Source organism: Pelodiscus sinensis, chromosome 2 (assembly GCF_049634645.1).
Source record: "Pelodiscus sinensis isolate JC-2024 chromosome 2, ASM4963464v1, whole genome shotgun sequence".
Classification (NCBI taxonomy): Eukaryota; Metazoa; Chordata; order Testudines; family Trionychidae; genus Pelodiscus; species Pelodiscus sinensis.
In genome coordinates this window covers 13,498,242-13,519,482 of record NC_134712.1, presented here as the reverse complement: position 1 = coordinate 13,519,482, position 21,241 = coordinate 13,498,242, and the positions used below count along the sequence as shown (strand labels likewise).

Here is a 21,241-nt window from a genome sequence, read left to right as displayed (position 1 = left end):
TGTACAGTATTTGAAGATTTCTGTCTCCAATTCTGACCAGCTGGGAGAAGGGCATTGGTTAGGGATTTCAGATAAGCCAGGGCTTCTTAACCTTCAGATCATGAAGAGGCCTCAGGAGGTCACAACCTGTTTGCCCTTCCCCAATTGCTAAAAGGAGCAATGGCTCAGCTGGGAAGGGTAGGAGAAGGGTCTCAGTATGGAAAAGTCTGAGCATCGTTCTGCTAAGGGCATCCAGGATGGGTGCCTCTCCAGACTGCTGGCCCACTATCCCAGGCTGCTGATGGAGATTACTCAACAAAAGGGAGATGGACGCTCTTCAGATGAAGTCCCCTTCCATAGTGCTTTGCTGTGGTCCCTTCATTCCTTCTGGGTCACTTTGGGTCACTTGAAATGGGTTAACTGGTGGATAAACATTTCCAAGCTCTTCCAGACAGGACTGAGAGTCTTGTTTGTTCATTTGTAGGCCATCTCCCCGGACTCAGCCACCATGCCCCCTGCTGTCACCCTGGTGACTGAGGGCTACACACGGACTCAGTACTGTAAGTGGCCATGCGAGTGTCCCAAGTCGCCGCCACGGTGTCCAGCAGGGGTCAGCCTGATCACCGACGGCTGTGAGTGCTGCAAGGCATGTGCCAAACAGATCGGAGAGAACTGCACGGAGGCAGATACCTGTGACTTCCACAGGGGCTTGTACTGTGACTACAGTGGAGACAGACCTAGGTACGAAATAGGAGTATGTGCACGTAAGTGATGTACATATATTTTTGGCTTAGATACACCGCATCGGCAGCTCCCGTTGCTCTGAATGTCCCTGGGATTTGTCTATGAACATAGTTTCGGTAACCGGGTTTGGTTCTTTAAAGGATTTGAAACTACAGATAGAGGAATACTTCTTTTTAGGGTCAAACAAAGATTTTTTATTTTTTCTATTTACTTTATAATTAATTTTCTATTTAAATCAATTCACTATTTTTGATTCTTTTAAGACAATATAATATACAAAGAAAAAGTAGAAAAACAGTACAGTAAAAAAACAAGAAATAATAATTTCTCCTACAGATATACCCTCCTGATTTACCTTTAAACAATTTATGGAGTTAACAATTATATAATACTCACGTTAAGAAAGATAGAAGCATTGCTTAGATTCAGGAGATATTCTTTTCTTTATGTTTTTCCTTTCTTTGGATTTTTCGTTGCAACTTACGACTGGTGTTCATTCCCCTTTCGGAGTTTATTTGTTCCCCTTTCGGAGCTTATGTGCGGCAGCGAGATTCAGCGCCAGGGAGGGAGCCCTGGTTGATCAGACCTGGCTTTTTGGATTCACAACCCGTCCGCTCGTGGTCTGTTTCAGCTAACTTTATATACCCTTTTTCGGTATTTTGGTACTCCTCCACTCGCCTGACAATTGCTGACATTAGAATTTTGTTGTCTCATTCTGCCCTTACAAAAAACTTTCGTCTGCTCCATTTGGGATAATCAGCACTTTTGTTGCATACTGCTGTCTGAGTTACTTACTTCCCTAAAAGCGGGGTTATTGTTGGTCAACCAATCAAATTTTGTTTTTATTTTTATCTCCTGTATCTGACAATGCTGCCTTTCCTTTACACTTACAATTAAACTGGTGCTCATTTGACATATTCTAGGTAGGCCTCAACACATCCCTTTCACACATAGTCATAAAAATGCAGGACTGGAAGTGTCCTCAATGGGTCATCTAATTGCGTGCCCTACCTGCAAGGCTGGATGACATAATAATTAGACTAGCCCATTCCTGACAGGTGTGTGTCTAACCTGCTCTTAAAAACTTCCAAAGGCAGAGATTCTACAGCCTGGCTAGGAATCAGTTCCAGAGCTTAACAACCTTGACAGTTAGGAAATTTTTCTTAATGTCCAATTTAAACCTCCCTTGCTTCTTGTCCTATTCTCAGAGGTTAACGAGAACAATTTTTCATGCTCCTTCTTGCAACAACCTTTAGTGTACTTGAAAACTGTTATCCTTGTCCTAGCTCAGTCTTCCCTTTGCCAGACTAAGCAAACCCCGTTTTTTTCAATCTTTTCTCCCAGGTCATGTTTTCTAGTCCTTTAATGCTTTTTTTTTTCCTGTCCTCGTCTGGACTTTCTCCAATGTGTCCACCTTTCCTGAAGTGTGGTGCCCATGTAACCCACACACTTAGGCTATGTGTACACTACAGCGTTTTTGCGGGAAAATGGCCACTTTTCCACAAAAACTCGCAGAGCGTCCACACCTCAAAAAAGATATTTTGGCCTTGGAAAAGGGTTCAGAAAAGGGCAACTAAAATGATTAGGGGTTTGGAACGGGTCCCATATGAGGAGAGGTTAAAGCGACTGGGACTTTTCAGTTTAGAAAAGAGGAGACCGAGGGGGGATATGATAGAGGTCTATAAAATCATGAGTGGTGTAGAGAGGGCTGATAAAGAGAAGTTATTTATTAGTTCCTATAATAGAAGAACTAGAGGACACCAAATGAAATTAATGGGTAGCAGGTTTAAAACTAATAAAAGAAAGTTCTTCACACAGCGTGTAGTCAACCTGTGGAACTCCTTGCCAGAGGAGGCTGTGAAGGTTAGGACTATAATAGAGTTTAAAGAGAAGTTAGATAATTTCATGGAGGTTAGGTCCATAAAAGGCTATTAGCCAGGGGATAAAATGGTGTCCTTGGCCTCTGTTTGTCAGAGGCTGGAGAGGGATGGCAGGAGACAAATCGCTTGATCATTATCTTCGGTCCACCCTCTCTGGGGCACCTGGTGCTGGCCACTGTTGGCAGATAGGCTACTGGGCTAGATGGACCTTTGGTCTGACCCAGTACAGTCGTTCTTATGTTCTTATATGTTCTTATGATTGATGCTTGCCTTTTTTCCCCATCATTGTTACACTGTTGATTCATTTTTAACGTGTGATCCACTATGACCCCGAGTTGCCTTCCCAGAGCACTTCTTTCCAAGCAGTACTCCTTCCTTTGCAGTAGCATTGTTGCTCGCTGCAATTTTCTGGATCCTTATGATAGTGTGTTTGGATGCTTATTTGTAAAGAGAACTTGAAACTTTAAGAAAAACTCAGTGGATGCATGGGTGACTCCTGGCAGATGCAGCGAGGAATAAAATACATTGTTCAGACCTGAGAAGGAATCTGTCACATCCCTGGTACCTAAAAGGGGAGTTACCTGACTAGGGATAATAAGGCCTGAAATAATAAGGATCTGCTTTGCTCTGGAGCACAGTGGTGGGGAGTTCCCAATGAAAGAAATTTGTTGTTCTGAGGACCATTTATGATTTTCATGGTGTGTGTTCATTCTCTCTCTCTCTCGCTCTCTGTCTCTCTCTGTGTCTCTTCCTTTTAGAAATTGTGGGTGTGGGTTGTGTCCTTAATGGAATCCGGTATAAGAATGGAGAGACCTTCCAGCCCAATTGCAAGTACAACTGCACATGCATTAATGGAGCAGTGGGCTGTATGACACTTTGCACCAATTCACGTCCTCCCCTCATCTGGTGCTCGAACCCAAAGCAAGTCAAGATTGTAGGCCAGTGCTGTGAGCAGTGGATCTGTGATGACTCAAAGAAGATCAGGAAGACATCGCCGCGACACATCTCGTCTGCAGGTAGAGTGTGTGTGTGTGATGGGGATCGCCTTGGCCAGCATGGGGAATTGTCACAGCTAACAGGGCAGTCTCTGCAGCCTGCCCAAAAAATTTTGTCCAATAGCTGGTAGCTGCAGTGAAATCCGATCCTCTGTGACTCAGACAGAGTGAGAGACCTAACAGCCCCTGCTGTGTTCACACCCGGCAGCGGGTTTATGCAAAATTCCCAAGTGCTACTGACAACCGTGTTAACCACTGCAAATGAGGGGGGTAGGGAAGACTGCAGTGTGGACTCCCCCCTGCAAATCACCCTTGTGACTCCGTATTCTGCTGCTGACCAATGCAGCAGTGTAGAGGTGCCACACACCTAGTGCACTGCCACATCACCGTATCTGACCAACTTTGGGACTTATGGCACAACCAGCCATAAAAGGTAGGATTGCAGGCGCCCCAGCTAAAGCATGTTAGCTGAGAAAATAGGCAGAGAGGTGACAGCAGAAAGCCACCTTAAGTGCTGATAATGCCTCAAAGTCTTTAGTCTATTTATCCTCATAACACCTGGTGAGTTAGGGTAGTGTCATTCTCCCCATTTCACAGATGGTGAACTGAGGCACAGAAGTTAAGGGACTTGCTCAAGGTCATACAGGAAGTCCGTGGTGAAGCAAGGACTGGAATCCAGGTTTGCTATGACCTAGACTAGTGTCCTAACTACTGGGAAACCCTTCATGTTCATCAAACATCCGTGAACCCCAGCAAAGTGTGGCTAAGGTTCTGGATGGGTCTCCTGATCTGGGTTCAAATCCTTGCTCTGTCTTTGTGTGACCTTAGACAAGAAATTTAGTTCTCTGAATAGAGCCTGTGTCTGTCTTGTCTATTTAGAACATACATTCTTCAGGGCAGGGTCTGTTTCTTACTCTGTACAGCATCAAGGCCAATGGGACTTCTCTCTTCCTTGGGACCTCTAGGCTGTGCTGTATTACAGATAAGGCCAGCTAAAGTTCTGCAAACTGCCTGAAGGTCTGAGTTAAAGGCAGTGAATACATTAAACCCTGAACCCAGACTGATGGGGCCAAAATGCAAGTGCCGCCTAAGTTCTCTGGGGAATATTCCCTCACCCTATTTAGAAATGAAAGGCTCTGGGAACTGCAGCCCTCCACAAAGACCATGTATGGACCATTCCCTAAGGAAATGAGTCAGCTGGACAGTACAGAAATATGCCTTTCTCTCATCTCCTCTCATTCTGACACTGAGTGGTGCGAGGTTCTATTGTTAATTATTTGTATTGTGATGGCATGTGGGAGCCCCTGTCTAGGACCAGGCCGCCATGGTGCTAGACACTATACAGACAAAGAAGGCAACCTCTGTCCCAAAGGGAAGGGTACCACAACCATACAAGAGACAAATGCCATAGGGCGATAAAGTTCTGAAACAGAGTGGAGCAGAAAAACAGAGCCATTTTCATTGGATTTCATTATTATTCAATGTATCTGCCCAGCAGTTAGAACGAGCAAGCATGTTTGTGTGGTAAAATAATGTCCTCTGGGTTTGGTCTGTAGCTTACAAAGGAGAGAATGAATCCTGGCAGAAGAACTGCATCATTCACACCTCCCCCTGGAGCCTCTGCTCGAAAACCTGTGGGATGGGGATCTCAACACGCATTTCCAATGACAACCACCAGTGCAGGTTCATGAAAGAGAGTCGCCTCTGTAACATGCGGCCCTGTGAGGTGGATATAACCAAACACATTAAGGTGGGTCCATTTCACAGCTTGACTTTTCGTTCACTCGTTGGCTGCCCCTGCCGGCCCAGGTGCAGGGAACCATAGAGCTACATGTTGGAGAGAGTGATAAGTTAGCTCTTCTGACAATGAATGAGATGGAGAATAAGGAGACACTGACTTAGTTTGTCTGCACTTGCATCCTCTTTCCAGAGAGGGATGCAAGTGCAGCTGAGCGAAATTGCAAATGAAGCGTGGATTTGAATTTCCCGTGCTTCATTTGCATAGTTGCATTATGGTGCTATTTCAAAATAGCACGACTTCGAAAAAAGAAACGCTGTCTAGACTAAGTTATTTCGAAAGAAAATCCTTCTTCCGAAATAACCCTTAATCCTCCTACAATGAGGTTTACCAGTTATTTTGGAAGAAGGGTTTCTTTCGAAATAACTGCATCTACACAGCGTTTGTTATTTCGAAATAGGGTATTTCAAAATAGCAGCAGTCTGCGATTATTCAAATGAAGTGCAGGAAATTCAAATCCGTGCTTCATTTGCCATTTCACTCAGCTGCATTTGCATCCCTCTCTCGAAAGAGGGTGAAAGTGTCGACATACCCTTACTGATTAGCATTTTCAGCCTGTGGACTAGATGCACTCTGGCTGATGCAGATAGGTGTGATTTCTCCTCTCTGGACCACTAGGGTCCCTATTCTTTCATTGCAGGACATAAATAACAGGATGATTACTTTAATTTCTGTCAGGAGCTCCCTATAGGTGACAGCAGCATGCCAGTTGCTCCCTCAGATGTGCCCATGGCTGTGCTAGTAGAAAGGCCATCAGGAATGTGGTGTGTGCTCTCTGTGGGTGTCAACCAAAGGTCCATCTAGTGCAGTATCTTGTTTTCCAACAGTAGCCAACTCCAGATACCCCAGAGGAAGTGAACAGAACAGATAATCATCAAGTGATTCCATCCCTGTAACCCATTTCCAGCCTCTGAAAACACAGGCTAGAGACACCATTCCTACCTCTCCTGACTAATAGCCATTGATGGCTCTAACCTCCATGAATTTATCTAGTTCTTTTTTGAACCCTGTTAAAGTCCTGGTCTTCACCACATCCTCTGGCAAAGAGTTCCACAGGTTGACTGTGCACACATGAAGAAAAACTTCCTTTTGTTGGTTTTAAACCTGCTACCTGTTAATTTCATTTGGTGACCCCTAATTCTTATGATATGAGAACAAGTAAATAACTTTTCCTTATTCATTTTTTCCATACCAGTCATGATTTTATAGACCTCTATCATATCCCCCCTTTTCCAAGCTGAAAAGTCCAAGTCTTTTTAACCTCTCTTTGTGTGGAACCTATTCCAAACCCCTAATCATTTTTGTTGCCCTTTTCTGAACCTTTTCCAATGCCAATATATCCTTTTTGACATGAGGCAACCACATCTGTATGCAGTATTCAAGATGTGGGTGTACCATGGTTTTATATAGAGGCAGTAAGATAGTTTCTGTCTTATTCTCTATCCCCTTTTAAACGATTTCTCACATTCTGTATTTAACAATATGTATTTTTTCCTTGAGAAATGTTGCAAAAAGCGTGCATCTGTTGCCAAGTGCCTACATTCATATGCTGAAATGAGGGTTTTTGCAGGACTTAAAAGGCTGCAGGGTCTCTACATCAGGGCAGTATTTTATACAGCAATGCTAACCTCACACGGCAGGTGAGGACTGCTAATTATAGCCGATTGAAATTTATCTGTAGAGGAAATGTTCCCATTACATTTTATCAAACACTAGCTTTTTCATGGGAAAAGATAACTTGACTTAACTTTTCAATTATTTTCTGTGGGAAAATTTGAAATGAAACAGATGCTTGTTTAATTTTGACTCAACATTTGTTTTTCAAAAGCTGAAAACGTTTCAAAATGAAGAGTGTTGAGGTGTTGGGTTTCTTTTATCATAGAATCATAGAGCTGGAAGAGACCTCAGGAAGTCATCAAGTCCAGCCCCCTACCCAATCCTAACTATGTCTCTTCGGCTGTGTCTAGACTGGCAAGTTTTTCCACAAAATCATCTGATTTTGCGGAAAAACTTGCCAGCTGTCTACACTGGCCGTTTGAATTTCCGCAAAAGCACTGATGAGCTGATGTAAGATTGTCAGTGTTCTTGTGGAAATACTGTGCTGCTCCTGTTCAGGCAAAAGCCCTCTTGCGCAAATCATTTGCGCAAGAGGGCAAGTGTAAACAGCACATTACTGTTTTCCGCAAAAAAGCCCCAATCGCAAAAATGGTGATCAGGGCTTTTTTGTGGAAAACTGCTTCTAGATTTTGCGGAAAAGCGTCCTGCCAATCTAGACGCGATTTTTCCGAAAATGCTTTTAACGGAAAACGTTTCCATTAAAAGCATTTCCGGAAAATCATGCCAGTGTAGATGTAGCCTTCATGTTTTCTTTTTCCTACTCAAATTTTTCAACATCTCCATCTTTGGAAATGCGGCTGAGAAGCAAAAGGAGAGAGAGGGAGGGAGAAGAGGAGGGGAACTGGGAGAAAGTGGGAGGAGGAGAAAGGAAAAAACAGTTACTCTTTCGAAGTGGAAGAATTTTGGAAAAGTAGAGAGGAAAAATAAAGGGGGGAAATGAAAAAGTATGGGGGGTGGGGAATGCACCCTAGACATTATTTATTTTGTCATGTTCTGGAGAGCAAGAGGGAGGGAAAAGACATTTTAATTTGGATTTTTTATACATAATTTGGAAAAAAAACTTTGAAATGAAACCTTGTTTTGAATCTTGTGAAGCTGAAGCCGTTTGGAAATGTTGCCATTTTTTACTGTGTTCCATTTCTTGACCATCTTTGTGGCCATTCTCAGAGAAGAGCTACCTGCTTGGGGCAAAGCAGTATCAGAGTACCATGCAGTAAAAATTAATCTGCTTCCCTTTCTGTCCTCTCTCCTGTTCTAGCCTGGGAAGAAATGCTTGGCCGTGTATAGAGCAGATGAACCAATGAACTACACCATATCAGGCTGTGTGAGCAAAAGCACATACAGGCCGAAATACTGTGGTGTCTGTACAGACAACAGGTGTTGCAACCCATACAAGTCGAAGACTATTGAAGTGAGGTTCGAGTGCCCGGATGAAACGGGATTTTCCTGGAAAATCATGTGGATCAATGCCTGCTTTTGCAGCCTGACTTGCAAGAATCCCAATGACATCTTCGCTGACTTGGCACATTACCATGATTACTCTGAAATAGCAAACTGAAGTGGTGGAAGGCTGGCGTGAGCTACTGCTCTGATTTTACAGAGGTTTTAAAATAGGCAAATCTTTCATCCAGTGCCAAAGTAACATTTGTTTCCCAAAGTCAAGATTAAGTCTTGTTTTGTTTCTCACTATTTTTAGAGACTTTGAAGCAGGCAGGATTTTCCGCTATAGCAAACTTCCGTCCATTAATGAACGCCAGGGTTCCAGTTCGTTATTAGCACCCAGCTGATCAAATGTCTCTATTGAGTCATGTTGCTCAGATACCATGACAGAAATGACATGCCTGTTGGCTGTTGTGCACCATGGATGGTGAGCATGTTAAAAGAGCATCAAAGAAATGCATTGTGCCAGCAGTTTAATGCCCGAAAAGGATTTAGATTCCAGAAAAATTAGCACACATTATTTCAGCAATGATGTAACTGCACTGTTGCTATCAGTGGCTTAGGCATGGGCATAGACAAGGTTCATGTACTGTCATTCTTTGAGCTGCAAAATAGGTATTGATTTTTCTTGTGTCAGTAAGGCCACAATGTCATGTCCTTTATTAAGATTCTGGGTCAAATTTTGGTCTCGGTTATAACAATGTTAGGGCACATCTAAACTACGATTTTTTTTTTCAAAAGAGAGAATGCAAATTCTATGGGAATTTGCATATCTTCTTCTGATCTCGATTTTGAAAGAGGATCTTTCAAAAGTGAAAATAGTCTGGACACGTTTTTTTCAGGGAAAAACCGCGTAAACCTCATTTTTTAAGGAAGAGCGGTTTTTTTCTAAAAAGGTTTTTTTTTTTTTCCCCCAAAAACCCATGCCCAGACTACTTTCACTTTTGAAAGCTCCTCTTTCGAAAGTGAGATCGGAAGAAGATATGTAAATTCCCACAGAATTTGCATTCCCTCTTTCGAAAACAAAACATAGTCCACACATAGCCTTAGTCTGGAATCACTCACTACACTCATCACTGTAGCTGAGATCAGCCCGGAAAATGTCACGTGCTACCATTCTCTATGGTAAAATCCATGGGCAGAGCTTAAGGGGAAGAAACTTTCTGCAGAACTCTCCTCATGTTGTTCCACTTGGCTGGATGCAAGCTTCCCCATGCAATAAACCCACAAGGCTGGCCCAGATCTCTCGGGGATTTCTAGGAATTGAGGCCAGGAACTTTCTTCTAGAATTCCTGTACTGCTGCTGCAGCTCAGAACCCAGTCCCTGGAACTTTGGCAATGCCACTGCATGGACCCCAAGCAGATCTCCACCACAGGACAGTTCTCCAGCAAAGATAATGTAGACCCAGACTTCCCTGTTGTTTCCAGGTAAGCGCAGCAGGCCTGGAGCAGGAAAGTTGTGCCTCTCTTCTTCCCCATTCATTCAGATCTATAAGGAAAGGATAAAACACAAAGAATGGTGCCAAGGAGGTAGTTCAGAGCATGCTGCCCTGCCCTGTACTGTTACAAGAGGCAGTGTTACACACTTCTCACCCTGCTCTCATTTCCACTAGAGCCCCTTGATGCAGATGTGTGTAAATATAATTGGTACCACTTTACGGTTCCAGCAGCATGTAAAAATGACTTAATTTATGGGAACATCTGGCTCATCCCATTATTATCCACACCACTGATGAGAATACATGAGTGGAGTGGAAAATTTGGGGGCCCAGGCTTTATAGCTGCATTGGCTGTTCCTTGCAAATTTAAAATAAAAAAAATCTATTTACAATTTTACAGAAGGGGTGTTGACCAAATTCTGGATGAGAGAAAAAAAGACCAGTCACTCATGTCTCAGGCAGCAATGTCTGTCACTGGCCCATGGTCTAGACTACAGGAGAACATAGAAAAAGCCACACTCGGTTAGACCAAAGGTCCATCTAGCCCAGTATCCTGTCTGCTGACAGTGGCCAATACCAGATGCCCCAGACGGAGGGAACACAACAGGTAATCCTCACACGATCCCTGTCCTATTACCCATTTCCAGACAAACAGAGGCTAGTACAAACAGAGGTTTTGTACATTAATGTACTTAATCTCCATGAATCTATCTAGCGCTTTTTTGAACCCTAGTCTTCATCACATCCTCTGGCAAGGAGTTTCAGAGGTTGACTGTACACTGAATGAAGAAGCTTTTGTTTGTTTTAAAGCTGCTGCCTGTTAATTTCATTTGGTGACCCCTAGTTCTTATATTGAGGGAATAAGTAAAGAACTTTTCCTTATTCACTTTTTCCATATCAGTCATTATTTTATAGACTTTTATCATATCCCACCTTAGGCTCCACTTTTCTAAGCTGAAAAGTCCCAGTCTTTAGTTTCTGTTCATATCGGACCCATTCCAAACCCCTAATCATTTTTGTTGCCCTTTCTGACCCTTTTCCAATACTAATATATCTTTTTTGAGATGAGGCAACCACATCTGTACGCAGTATTCAAGATGTGGGCATACCATAGTTTTATATACAGGCAATAAGAAGTTCTCTGTCTTATTCTCTATCCCTTTTTTAATAATTCCTAACATTCTATTTACTTTTTTGACTGCCGCTGCACACTGAGTGGATGTTTTCAGACTTGACCTCCCATTCTAAGATAACAGGGAATTTAGCGGACTCTTGTATATTGCATCAGGTCATTTCTTTTGCATTGATTTTTCAGTCTCTCCACATCAGCTATAAATGATAGAGTGTGAATAGGATGTGGGAGTTTAGCCATAGGGGAAAAAACTCATTTTTACTATGCCAAATCTATAATTCCTACCAGTGGTGTCCAGTCCTGTGTAAAGAATAGTTTATAACTAGAAATAAATTGCACTTAGGGGAGAAAAAAAACCCTGTGAACACAAATTAAAATTGGGGTGAAATATTGCACTTGGAAAGACATTCAGAGCAGAGATTTTTCTGGGACTCTAAGCATCTCAATTCAAAAGCACACCACTGTAAACTTTCTTTCTCACTGTTGTGCTGCCCTGCTGTAACCCTTTTATAACCCTTCTTCTGGGGAACTCTCACTATTGCCTCCTACTGTTTTCTCCAGCTCCTTATCCACAGCACCAAGATTATTAAAGCTATTATTTCCACTGGTTAGAGTTCCTTATAACTTGTCTGCATTTGAAGAGGTAACTTCCAAGGGCCAGATTTTTTTAAAACATATTTAGGTGTCTAATTCACAATGAAATTAATGGGAGCTAGGCAGCTCACTACCTTTAATCAAACTCTGGCACCAAACCCATTGCAAATCCAAGCCAGAGTGGTTGGGGGCAGATCCTGCAGCCGAAGATGAACTATAACAAACTACACTCGCTGAGGTGCTGCTACCGGCATTTTACTTACTACTGGGATAAATCCTGCTGCACTTTTATCTAACCCTTATTCTGAAAAACTCTCATTGCCCCACAATAGGCGTTCTGCTGGGGTAAAGAATTAAGACGTGTATCAAAAGGGGAGGGTTAGCACTGATCTCTATTCTCCTTAGCCATCAGTTGTGCCTTGATTTATAGACCTCTCTGAGACCTGGACTAGCCTAGAAAATTGTTGGCTTGAGTATGCCGTTCAGGCTGTGAAAAATCCCCACCTCTGTGCTGTGTAATGCTGCCCTAACCCCCCTCTGCCCCAGTATTAGGTTGACAACAGAATCAATCCGTTCTTCCAGACCTATGGGGGCGGGGTTAGATTCTCGATACTGAAGAGAGAACCCCTCCCAACAGCATGGCAGTGTTTGTAGCAGTACTGCTGTGTTGCTGAGGCATTTCTAGTGTCGCTCTGGGTCTCTGATCCCAGAAATAAAGCCAGCTTGTACCTGACTCTTGCATGGGAGCGCTAATTGGGGAGCAACTGCAAAGCACTATGCCTCTCCCCTCCTCAGACCTTTCCTTGGCTCCTGGAGGTTTCATGGTGGAGGGATGTCAGGCTACGTCTACCCTGCAGACATCCCTCCAGTATCCTGAAATAGCTATTCCGCATCCTAACAGCAAGCCTGTTATTTCAAAATATAACCGATGTGCTATTCCGACATCCCTGTGAGCCTCATTCTATGAGGAGTAAGGGACGTTTCGGAATAGCACGTTTTCGAAATAAGTGCTGTGTAGACAGCGCCAAATTATGAAATAAGCTATTTCAAAACTGACTCAAAATAAGCTATGCCGTTTGCATAGTTAAAATTGTGTAGCTTATTTTGAGCTACGAGTGCAGTGTAGACACACCCTCAGAATCCTAGACTTCAGTGACCACAAGTACTGCTGTATGGGGGAGATGGTGGACAGGGGTGAGTTGTGCAGCTCATCCCAAGTCGGTGCTCATGATCCTTGGGTAGCGCACACACATGATCATGCATTTTTCCACTTATAACTCCATGCTGCCCCCTGAATGATTTATAGTACTATAACAGAGGGGCCAGAGCCATGAGGTGGAGCCTGGATTCCAAAGGAGAGGGGTTCATGTGTGGGCTTTGGAGTCATCTCTCACGCTACCTGTGCCTGAGTTATGCAGTGAATTGCGGGCGCTAAACCTCCCCAAACTTCCCGTTTTCTGCTTCAGGCTAATCTATAAAACCATGTACATACCCTTTGGTACTTGTCTGTGGCTATGTAGATACTCACATATAGTGCACTATATTTTCATAGACACAGTGGCAAAGAGAGAGACTAGGCAACATCGTCAAAGGACATAACCAGAATCACGCTGTAGGCTCATTGGTTTAACTTTTTTTACTGTCTGTCTAAACATTAGAGCTGCCCTAAGGATGTGTTGGCTGTGGACTGTTTACCTCAGTGGTTGAAAGAAGCTATTATGAACTGATATGCAGTTGGCATCTCCAGGCTGTTCTCAAGTGATGTGACTGCCAAACAGCTTTTGTCAAGACACGTCCACGTTTCATTTGTACCAGAGCCCCATCTGAGAGACCGACAGTGGGAGCAAGTTAATTCCATTTGTGGTATGAGATGGAACCCTTCTAATACAGTTTTGAGAAAAAGTTAACCTGGTGGTTCAGAGACTGTGGACATCTAAGTTCACTTTCTGCCTCTGCCACTAGCGTCCTTTGACAAGTCTCTTAATCTCTCTGTGCCTTAGTTCCCCCATCTGTGAAATAGGGACAATAAGAATCTTATTCTCCATGCTTTGGCTAATTAATTTAGCCTGTTAAGTGCTTTGAGGAAGTTCTGGCTCTTGCTTTCTGTTTACACAGGGCCCTAGCACAATGGGCCAGCTGATCTCTGCAGGTACTGTGAGGTGTTACAGTAAAACAAGTAATACAACAATAATGCAGGGAGAAAAATGCCAATCTCTGGACAGGTGCTAGAATTCTTTTGGTGCTATGTTTTACAGCAAAGGTAAAATACTCTGCTGGGAAAGGGCAAAGAGAAGGCCTTTTTTTTTTTTGGCCCATGCCCTGTTTACTCCATGCACATCATTTCATGGTCGTTCATGTACTTGTATGAGGAGAAGTGTGTGTGGAATTGGAGGATCTGTGCTTGCTGCCTTCAGCAGCAAAACTCTGGTTGGGTTTGTTTTTTGTTTTTCGTTGAGGTCAGTAAATTGTGATGGCTCGCTTTACCTCCATCAGGCCTGAAGGCACAAACCTCAGAGGTTTGAAACCATTTAAATAATAGGTACACCTGATGCACAATTTAAAGTACCAAATATATAACTTAAACGAGGTGCCTTTGCACTGAGTCAATTGTAACTTAAAAATACGAAGAAATGTATATTAACCTGTAACCCCTGCTTGCAGGAAGTGGTACCCTGTCTCCCTCTAGTGGTGGCTAGGACCCCCTAGAACTTCACAAACGTGCTGCAACCTTGGCTAACGGATGTGTCCTTTAGCATCATAGGTCCCAGGTTTGATCGCCAATGTCCGTGCAGGGGGTGGTGTTACATAAAATGCAAGTATGTTGCACTCTATTTGTAATTGTTGGTAATGTAATTACGAGTATTATATTATCTAGGGAGTGCGGGATGCTACAGAACTCAAATACTATGCAATATTTTAAATTAAGCCACTAATTCTCTCCTCCTCCTCCCCCGCGTTTTTGGTTTTGTTTTGGAAGACAAAACAGTGTAAGGTGCTTTAAGAAGAGCAGCATATTAAAACGATGGGCCGTGTTTATAAATGAAATGTAAGCACAGCCTTCTCCATACGCATATATAATTTCAAACTGTGATTTCATTATTTATATAACTTCCAGAGCTGTGTTTGTAAATATCATTTTCTGGGGTACTTAGCAATGTATTGGGAAGATGCAATTGGCTGGGATCAAGAAGCCCTTGAGTTACGCTCGACCTGTAAATGTGGGACTTGATTGTTAAATATGGATGTAGGTTTTCCCAGCTGAAATGCTACAGCTATGCTTCTGAGGGAATAAAGAACTGCAAAACAATGAATGAATACACAACTGCTTTCTTTTTTAGAAGCTTCTAGAAAATGTGTGTGTGAATCTCTGTGTGTGTGTGTGTGTGTGTGTGTGTGTGTGTGTGCGCGCGCGCGCGCACGCGCGACCACACACATCAATTATCGTCTTCCCTGCTTTTTCGTGCCTCTTAACTGGCAGGGCCCAAATGTGAGATGTCATGTGTGAATGTTGCCAAAATCTCTAAAATGAAAGATACACAAAAATTATTCATGGAGGAAACTAAAAATGCAGTGGGATCCATTCCTTTAGCGCAACACCCTTCATCAGCCAACTAACCTTTGATTTGTGTCAATCTGTCCCCTCCCTTGTACGCTACCTCCCTCTGGGCCAGGACAAGCCTAAGTGGATAGTTTGGGCTCCATACTGCCTTTCACCACTTCCTATTAGAGGGTGCAGAAGGGCTTTTCCTCACTAGGGAGGAACCACTTGCAATTCCATGATTAGGCCTCAGTTGTGCGCTAAGTCAGAACTAGCATCAAGCACGGCCACTATCAGACCGAGTGTATGTACAGCGCTAGCACAGTGAGGGCCGGTGCTACGCCTGGGGCTCCTGGGTGACACTGCAATCCAAACAAGAGACTGAAGTGTTTTATTTCTTACAACAAGCTGCACAGGGTCACACCGTTTGCTGCTTTCCCAGGCATAGTAACCACAGGCAGCGTGCCCAGCCATGCCTGGCTCTCAGCCACTTTCACTATTGTTCCTGTTACTATGAGGGTCTCAGCCAATTTGTCCTTCAGCTTCTCAGACAAGAGGAGAAAGAGCTGCCCATAGCTTTCTCCTCCCAGGCATGTGGCAGCCTCCAAGGTGTGCACCCTCCATTTGCCAGACACCAGCTTTTTGTTTCACTGGTTGTAGCTGCACCTGATTACATAGATGACAGTGCCCCCCCCCCGCCCCCCCAACCCTCGACTCTGGGCTGAGAGATCCCCTCCTGCAAAGGGGAGACACTCATGTAACATTTTATGCAGGTGATAAGGCGCCACTGGACTAAAAGAGGAGCAGGTGCCTTCCCTTTCCTTATTGCTTTGTAGCCTCCTTTCCTAATCTTCCAATCACTTCCTCCTTGCCCAGTCATTTTCCCTTATGTTGCTCCACAATCTCCTGGCCCACAGCTGCTCCCCTACACAGATCGCCTCCAGATTTTCCTTCCCTCCCTTCCTCCATCAAACAGGCACCTCCTTTAGTTTCCTTCTCTGTCCCATGTTCTCCTTGCCCCCCCAGACTCTATCTTCCTATTTTCCTGGCACTGCCCACCCGGTCCCAGCCACGCCCCTCCAGCTCTCTCATGTCCACACATTTCCTTGAACACTCCAGCCTCAGATTTCTTGCTAAGGGGGGTGCGTGGGCATGTACTCTCCCCACAGGCTCTCATGCTGTCAGTTGACAGGGGAGTTGCAGCCACAAGCTCCTGCTAAATGTAATTTTCATCTCCCCAGCCCTCACTTCCTCCTTGCCATGTTGCTGCGGTGGCTGATGCGGTGTTGCCAAACCCAGGGCGCGGGGTTTCACTGATTGCATGGAACAAGTAGCCCAAAATGTGTCAAATATCAGTGAGGCCACATTTTTGCAATTTGAAAAGAACTTGCCACGGTTGGCCACGCTGTGCAGCTGCCACCACTCATGCAACGAGGCTGCTTCTGAGTTTCTACCAGAACCCCTCCTCCCCAATGACTGCCTGCCCATCCAAATGGCTACATCCTGCAGCCCAGGCGATGGCAACCCCACCTCACTTTGCCATGCCCAGAGGGCCTCGAGCCAGCAGGATATGTACCACATGGCTTCTACTGTTCAAAGGCAGTAGACATGGCGATGCACCCTCATGGTGTTGCATACATAAGGCCACCAGGTAGCAGCAACAAGCCAGGGACTGGGAAACAACAGGGAGCTAGGTAAAATGTCACACACAAGTGGTACCCCTCCAATCAACTCTCCACTTCAAGATGGGTTAGGGACAGGGCATTTTAAAAGTCGCCCAGTCAGCAAACATTCCCAGAGGTTGGCAGCTCTGGACTGCAGCTTGGGATTGCCCTGGGCCTCCTGCATTGCTACTTCCTAGCTAGCAACAGCACCACACCTCAAAACGACCTTGCCCCAAATACCACACCCCATTGCCACCACAAACAAAGGAGGGGGATGGTGGATCTCTGGAGAGCATTTCTCAGCTACCTGTATGTGGGGGGGGGGGGGGGGAGGGGAAGAATCGCAGACCATAAAATGGGGAGACCCACTAGCCTAGAGGCTGCATTGAAGATAATGTAGTGATCTATCCCTGCTCCATCCCTTAGGCTCTGGCTGAGCTGGGCTCAAGCTGAGGCAAGGGCTTTATCACCTGCCACCCTGAACTCTCAAAAGATGCAGAGGGGAGGGAAGCTTCCTTGACCAAAGACTTAACACCTCTCCTCCGTAGGCCAATTGGCTCGGGGCAGGTTAGACAGCCCTGTACCCACAGAAACTGACAGGTTGTGCAGCAACTAAAGAAATGGTTTGGTGCGTTTCCTAATGTGGGGCATGGTTGTGCACATGCTGAATTGTTTAACTATTAGCCATATGGGTCACTCATCACCAAACCTAGATGCAGCTCACTGGAAATGTCATAGCCACATGATAAAACCTTGCCTCTTGTAGAAACAACAGCTGGTCTGCTATGTAGGGCCAGATCTGAAGAGAAAATGTTAGTAACACTGTGCTAGATGGTGCCAGGAAAGCAGAATGCACATGAGACACGGCCAGGTTGTAACCTATAGGTGCCCAAGTGAATGTTGCATGACAGACCAGCAGAAAGCAGAATGTGCTAAAACCATGTCAAAACTAGGGGGCTGTGTCTAGACTGGCCAGTTTTTCTGGAAAATCAGCCACTTTTCTGGAAAAACTTGCCAGCTGTCTACACTGGTCGCTTGAATTTCTGCAAAAGCACTGACTTCCTACTGTAAGAAATCAGTGCTTTTTGTGGAAATACTATGTTGCTCCTGTTCAGGCAAAAGTCCCTTTTGCGCAAAGCTTTTCCGCAAAAGGGCCATTGTAGACAGCTCAGATTTGTTTTCTGCAAAAAAGCCCCGTTCGCGAAAATGGTGATTGGGGCTTTTTTGCGGAAAAGCGTCCGTGCTAATCTAGATGTGCTTTTCCGCAAAAAGTGCTTTTGTAGAAAAGCGTCCGTGCCAATCTAGACGCTCTGTTCCGAAAATGCTTTTAATGGAAAACTTTTCTGTTAAAAGCATTTCCGGAAAATCATGCCAATCTAGACGCAGCCGGGATGTAAGAGACTAATCAACTAACCGATAAGCAGAAGCTTAACAGCTAGTCAACTAGTGAGGGGACTAGTTGTTTCCTCTCCTTTCTGCCTCTAACAGAGAGAGGCAGCAAAGGGGAGGAAGGCGCGCAGGAGCCGGAACTGGAGGGAGCTGCTCTGCTGAGATTCTGCTTTTGAAATGTACAAGAGCTGCAGTGGGGCTCTTATATATTTCAAAAGGAAGCCCCATGCAGGGCTTCCGCTTTAGCAAGAGCCCAATAGGGCTCTTGCTACAGTGTAATGGTGGAGGAGTCCTTATAGACTAATCGAATAGTCGATGGAAACCCCACCGACTATTCAATTAGTTAATCTAAACTTTACATCCGTAGGCTAAACGCTGCAACAGCTGCTTGCTGCCAGCGCACCACTGGACAGACATGAAACGGATTCCAAACAGCAGAGAGAAAAATAAGCAGCTTAACTGAAAAGTGCTGCTTCTGCTCAGCCCATCACTTGCAGCAACAGGTGACAGTCGATTAAAAAAAGTCATAGCTAGGTTATTTATCTGCAACTGGAGCTCTCCAGCTAGTTGGCCTGCAGTAACACATACACTAGAACTGCTCACATGCCCCACTGTGTCAACAGAGCCAGGGAGCAGCTCATGCCCTCTTATTACATTTAGGACAGAGGGGAAAATGTGACAGTAGGTTCTGCCCCATCCAGAGGGGAAGCCCTCAGAAGGGGCAGGAGCAACAGTCACCTCCAGATTTCAGTGAGATTACCACTCCCTTCCTGAGTGCAGCAGGCTCTTATGTCCAAGCTACCCCTGCTGGCTACTAGTGATCCCTCTCATGTGCCCCCTCAGGACAGTACCTGGGAACTGGCAGCATGACTGATGTCAGTAAGCCCATCAGCAGTGTTTCTTAAACTTTTTAAGACCGAGGCACACCAAATAATTTTTTTATGAGGAACACCAAGGATTTTTTGTTGAGCCAAAAAAAAAAGTTGCCTGCCCCTTTAAGGGTGGCCATTTTGAACTCTGTTCTCCACAGCACACTGGTGTGCTGCGGAACACAGTTTAAGAAACACTGCCCATCAGACAGCATTCTCCAGTAGCAGGCATGGAATGATTGAGGGAATTGGGGTGTATCTAAAGTTTTACTGCTACTCTTCAGGGAAGCTCCTACCCTTTGGCTCCTGATGCACAGCCCAGTTCATTCCTTTCTTACACAGGCTTCTAGTCCTGAAAAGGCCATTGGCAGCTGGCCAGGAAGCATGGAGCACTAAGTAAATTAATAGGAAACCTCGGTAGAGGAGTAGCTAGCCTAATCTCGGGGCAACACAGCATGGGTTTTGGATGCATTTCAAAATCTTTGTTAAGGCCGTGACTTGCAGCTCAGCAGGGCTACGTCTACACTGGCATGATTTTCCAGAAATGCTTTTAATGGAAAACTTTTCAGTTAAAAGCATTTTCGGAAAATCGCATCTAGATTGGTAGGATGCTTTTCCGTAAAAGCACTTTTTGCGGAAAAGCGTCCATGGCCAATCTAGATGCGGTTTTGCGCAAAAAAGCCCCGATTGCCATTTTAGCCATCAGGGCTTTTTTGCCAAAACAGTACTGTGCTGTTTATACTGGCCCTCTTGTGCAAATGATTTGCGCAAGAGGGCTTTTGCCCGAACAGGAGCACCACAGTATTTCCACAAGAACTCTGATGATCTTACATGAGATCGTCAGTGTTCTTGCGGAAATTCAAGTGGCCAGTGTAGACAGCTGGCAAGTTTTTCCGCAAAATCAAATGATTTTGTGGAAAAACTTGCCAGTCTAGACACAGCCCAGATGTGTTCTCTATTGGCTGTAGGTGGAATTAAGAAAGGCAAGTCATTTGAAGACACCTGGGCTACATCTAGACTGGCATGATTTTCCAGAAATGCTTTTAACGGAAAAGTTTGCCGTTAAAAGCATTTTCGGAAAAGAGCGTCTAGATTGGCAGGACGCTTTTCCGCAAAAGCACTTTTTGCGGAAAAGCGTCCATGGCCAATCTAGACGCGCTTTTCCGCCAAAAAGACCCGATTGCCATTTTCGCGATTGGGGCTTTTTTGCGGAAAACAGTACTGTGCTATCTACACTGGCCCTTTTGTGCAAAAGTCTTTCGGAAAAAGACTTTTGCCTGAACGGGAGCAACATAGTATTTCCAGAAAAGCACTGACGATTTTACATGAGATCGTCAGTGCTTTTCCAGAAATTCAAGCGGCCAGTGTACACAGCTGGCAAGTTTTTCTGGAAAAGCGGCTGATTTTCCGGAAAAACTTGCCAGTCTAGACACAGCCCTGGGGAATTATGTCTCCCCCTTTTATGCATCACTTTAATCTCAGCTGGCTACATATCATCCCTTTCTTAGAGCCAGATCTTTACACTTAGGGCCCCAAAACCTCTTGCAGTTTATCACAGAGAAAATTCAGACCTTTCTCAGGCAAAAGTCAGACCCATCCCCCCCACTGATTTACCACAAAAGCCTTCTAGAAAATTTCACAGAGTAAGGCACCCGGTAGTTAATTCCTCATTTGAGGAGACTGTGGTTTCAGATGGTTAGTAGATCTGATTTAAGAAGTAACAAAGTTATTTTTGAAAGGCCAATCCCACAATTTGTTAATCAGATGCAAGTCACATTTTCCCAGTAACTTAAGCTTTTCTGAAGCTCTAGGAAACACCTCCACATACTTATATATGTGTAATTGCAGTGTCAAGCCATATAGTTATTAGAAAAAAATCTATAGATAGCATTGGCTAATGTGCCTATTTTAAAACAGTCTACCAGCCCCAGGAGTAATGCCTGAGACAAGCACTTTAGTAATGTAGTATGACTGATAGCGAGTATGTTTTTGTGATAGATAAATTCTGCTGCAGCTTAGCAAGAGTCTGGTGGCCAAGATTTAGGCCATGTTTACACTAGGAAACTCTTGAAATTTGTAAATTTGACTTAACTTCCAATTTAACAAATTCAAACTAGCATGTCTACACTATAGTGAAGCCTGAAAATTAGTCGAAGGCAGGCT

At 44.4% G+C, this 21,241-nt stretch overlaps 1 protein-coding gene across 4 annotated transcripts in view; it reads left to right on the top strand.

The window, feature by feature from the left end:
- The window catches only part of CCN4 (cellular communication network factor 4), a 96,962-nt gene extending 82,037 nt beyond the window's left edge, over nt 1–14,925 (top strand). For all 4 annotated transcript variants that reach the window (XM_075920101.1, XM_075920100.1, XM_075920099.1 and 1 more), the window contains 4 exons: nt 464–743; nt 3,362–3,619; nt 5,155–5,348; nt 8,272–14,925. In XM_075920101.1, the coding sequence (XP_075776216.1) occupies nt 488–743; nt 3,362–3,619; nt 5,155–5,348; nt 8,272–8,571 (1,008 nt within the window). In that variant the 5' untranslated portion in view covers nt 464–487 and the 3' untranslated portion in view covers nt 8,572–14,925. The remainder of the gene's footprint in view (nt 1–463; nt 744–3,361; nt 3,620–5,154; nt 5,349–8,271) is intronic.
- The last annotated feature ends 6,316 nt before the right edge of the window (nt 14,926–21,241 follow it).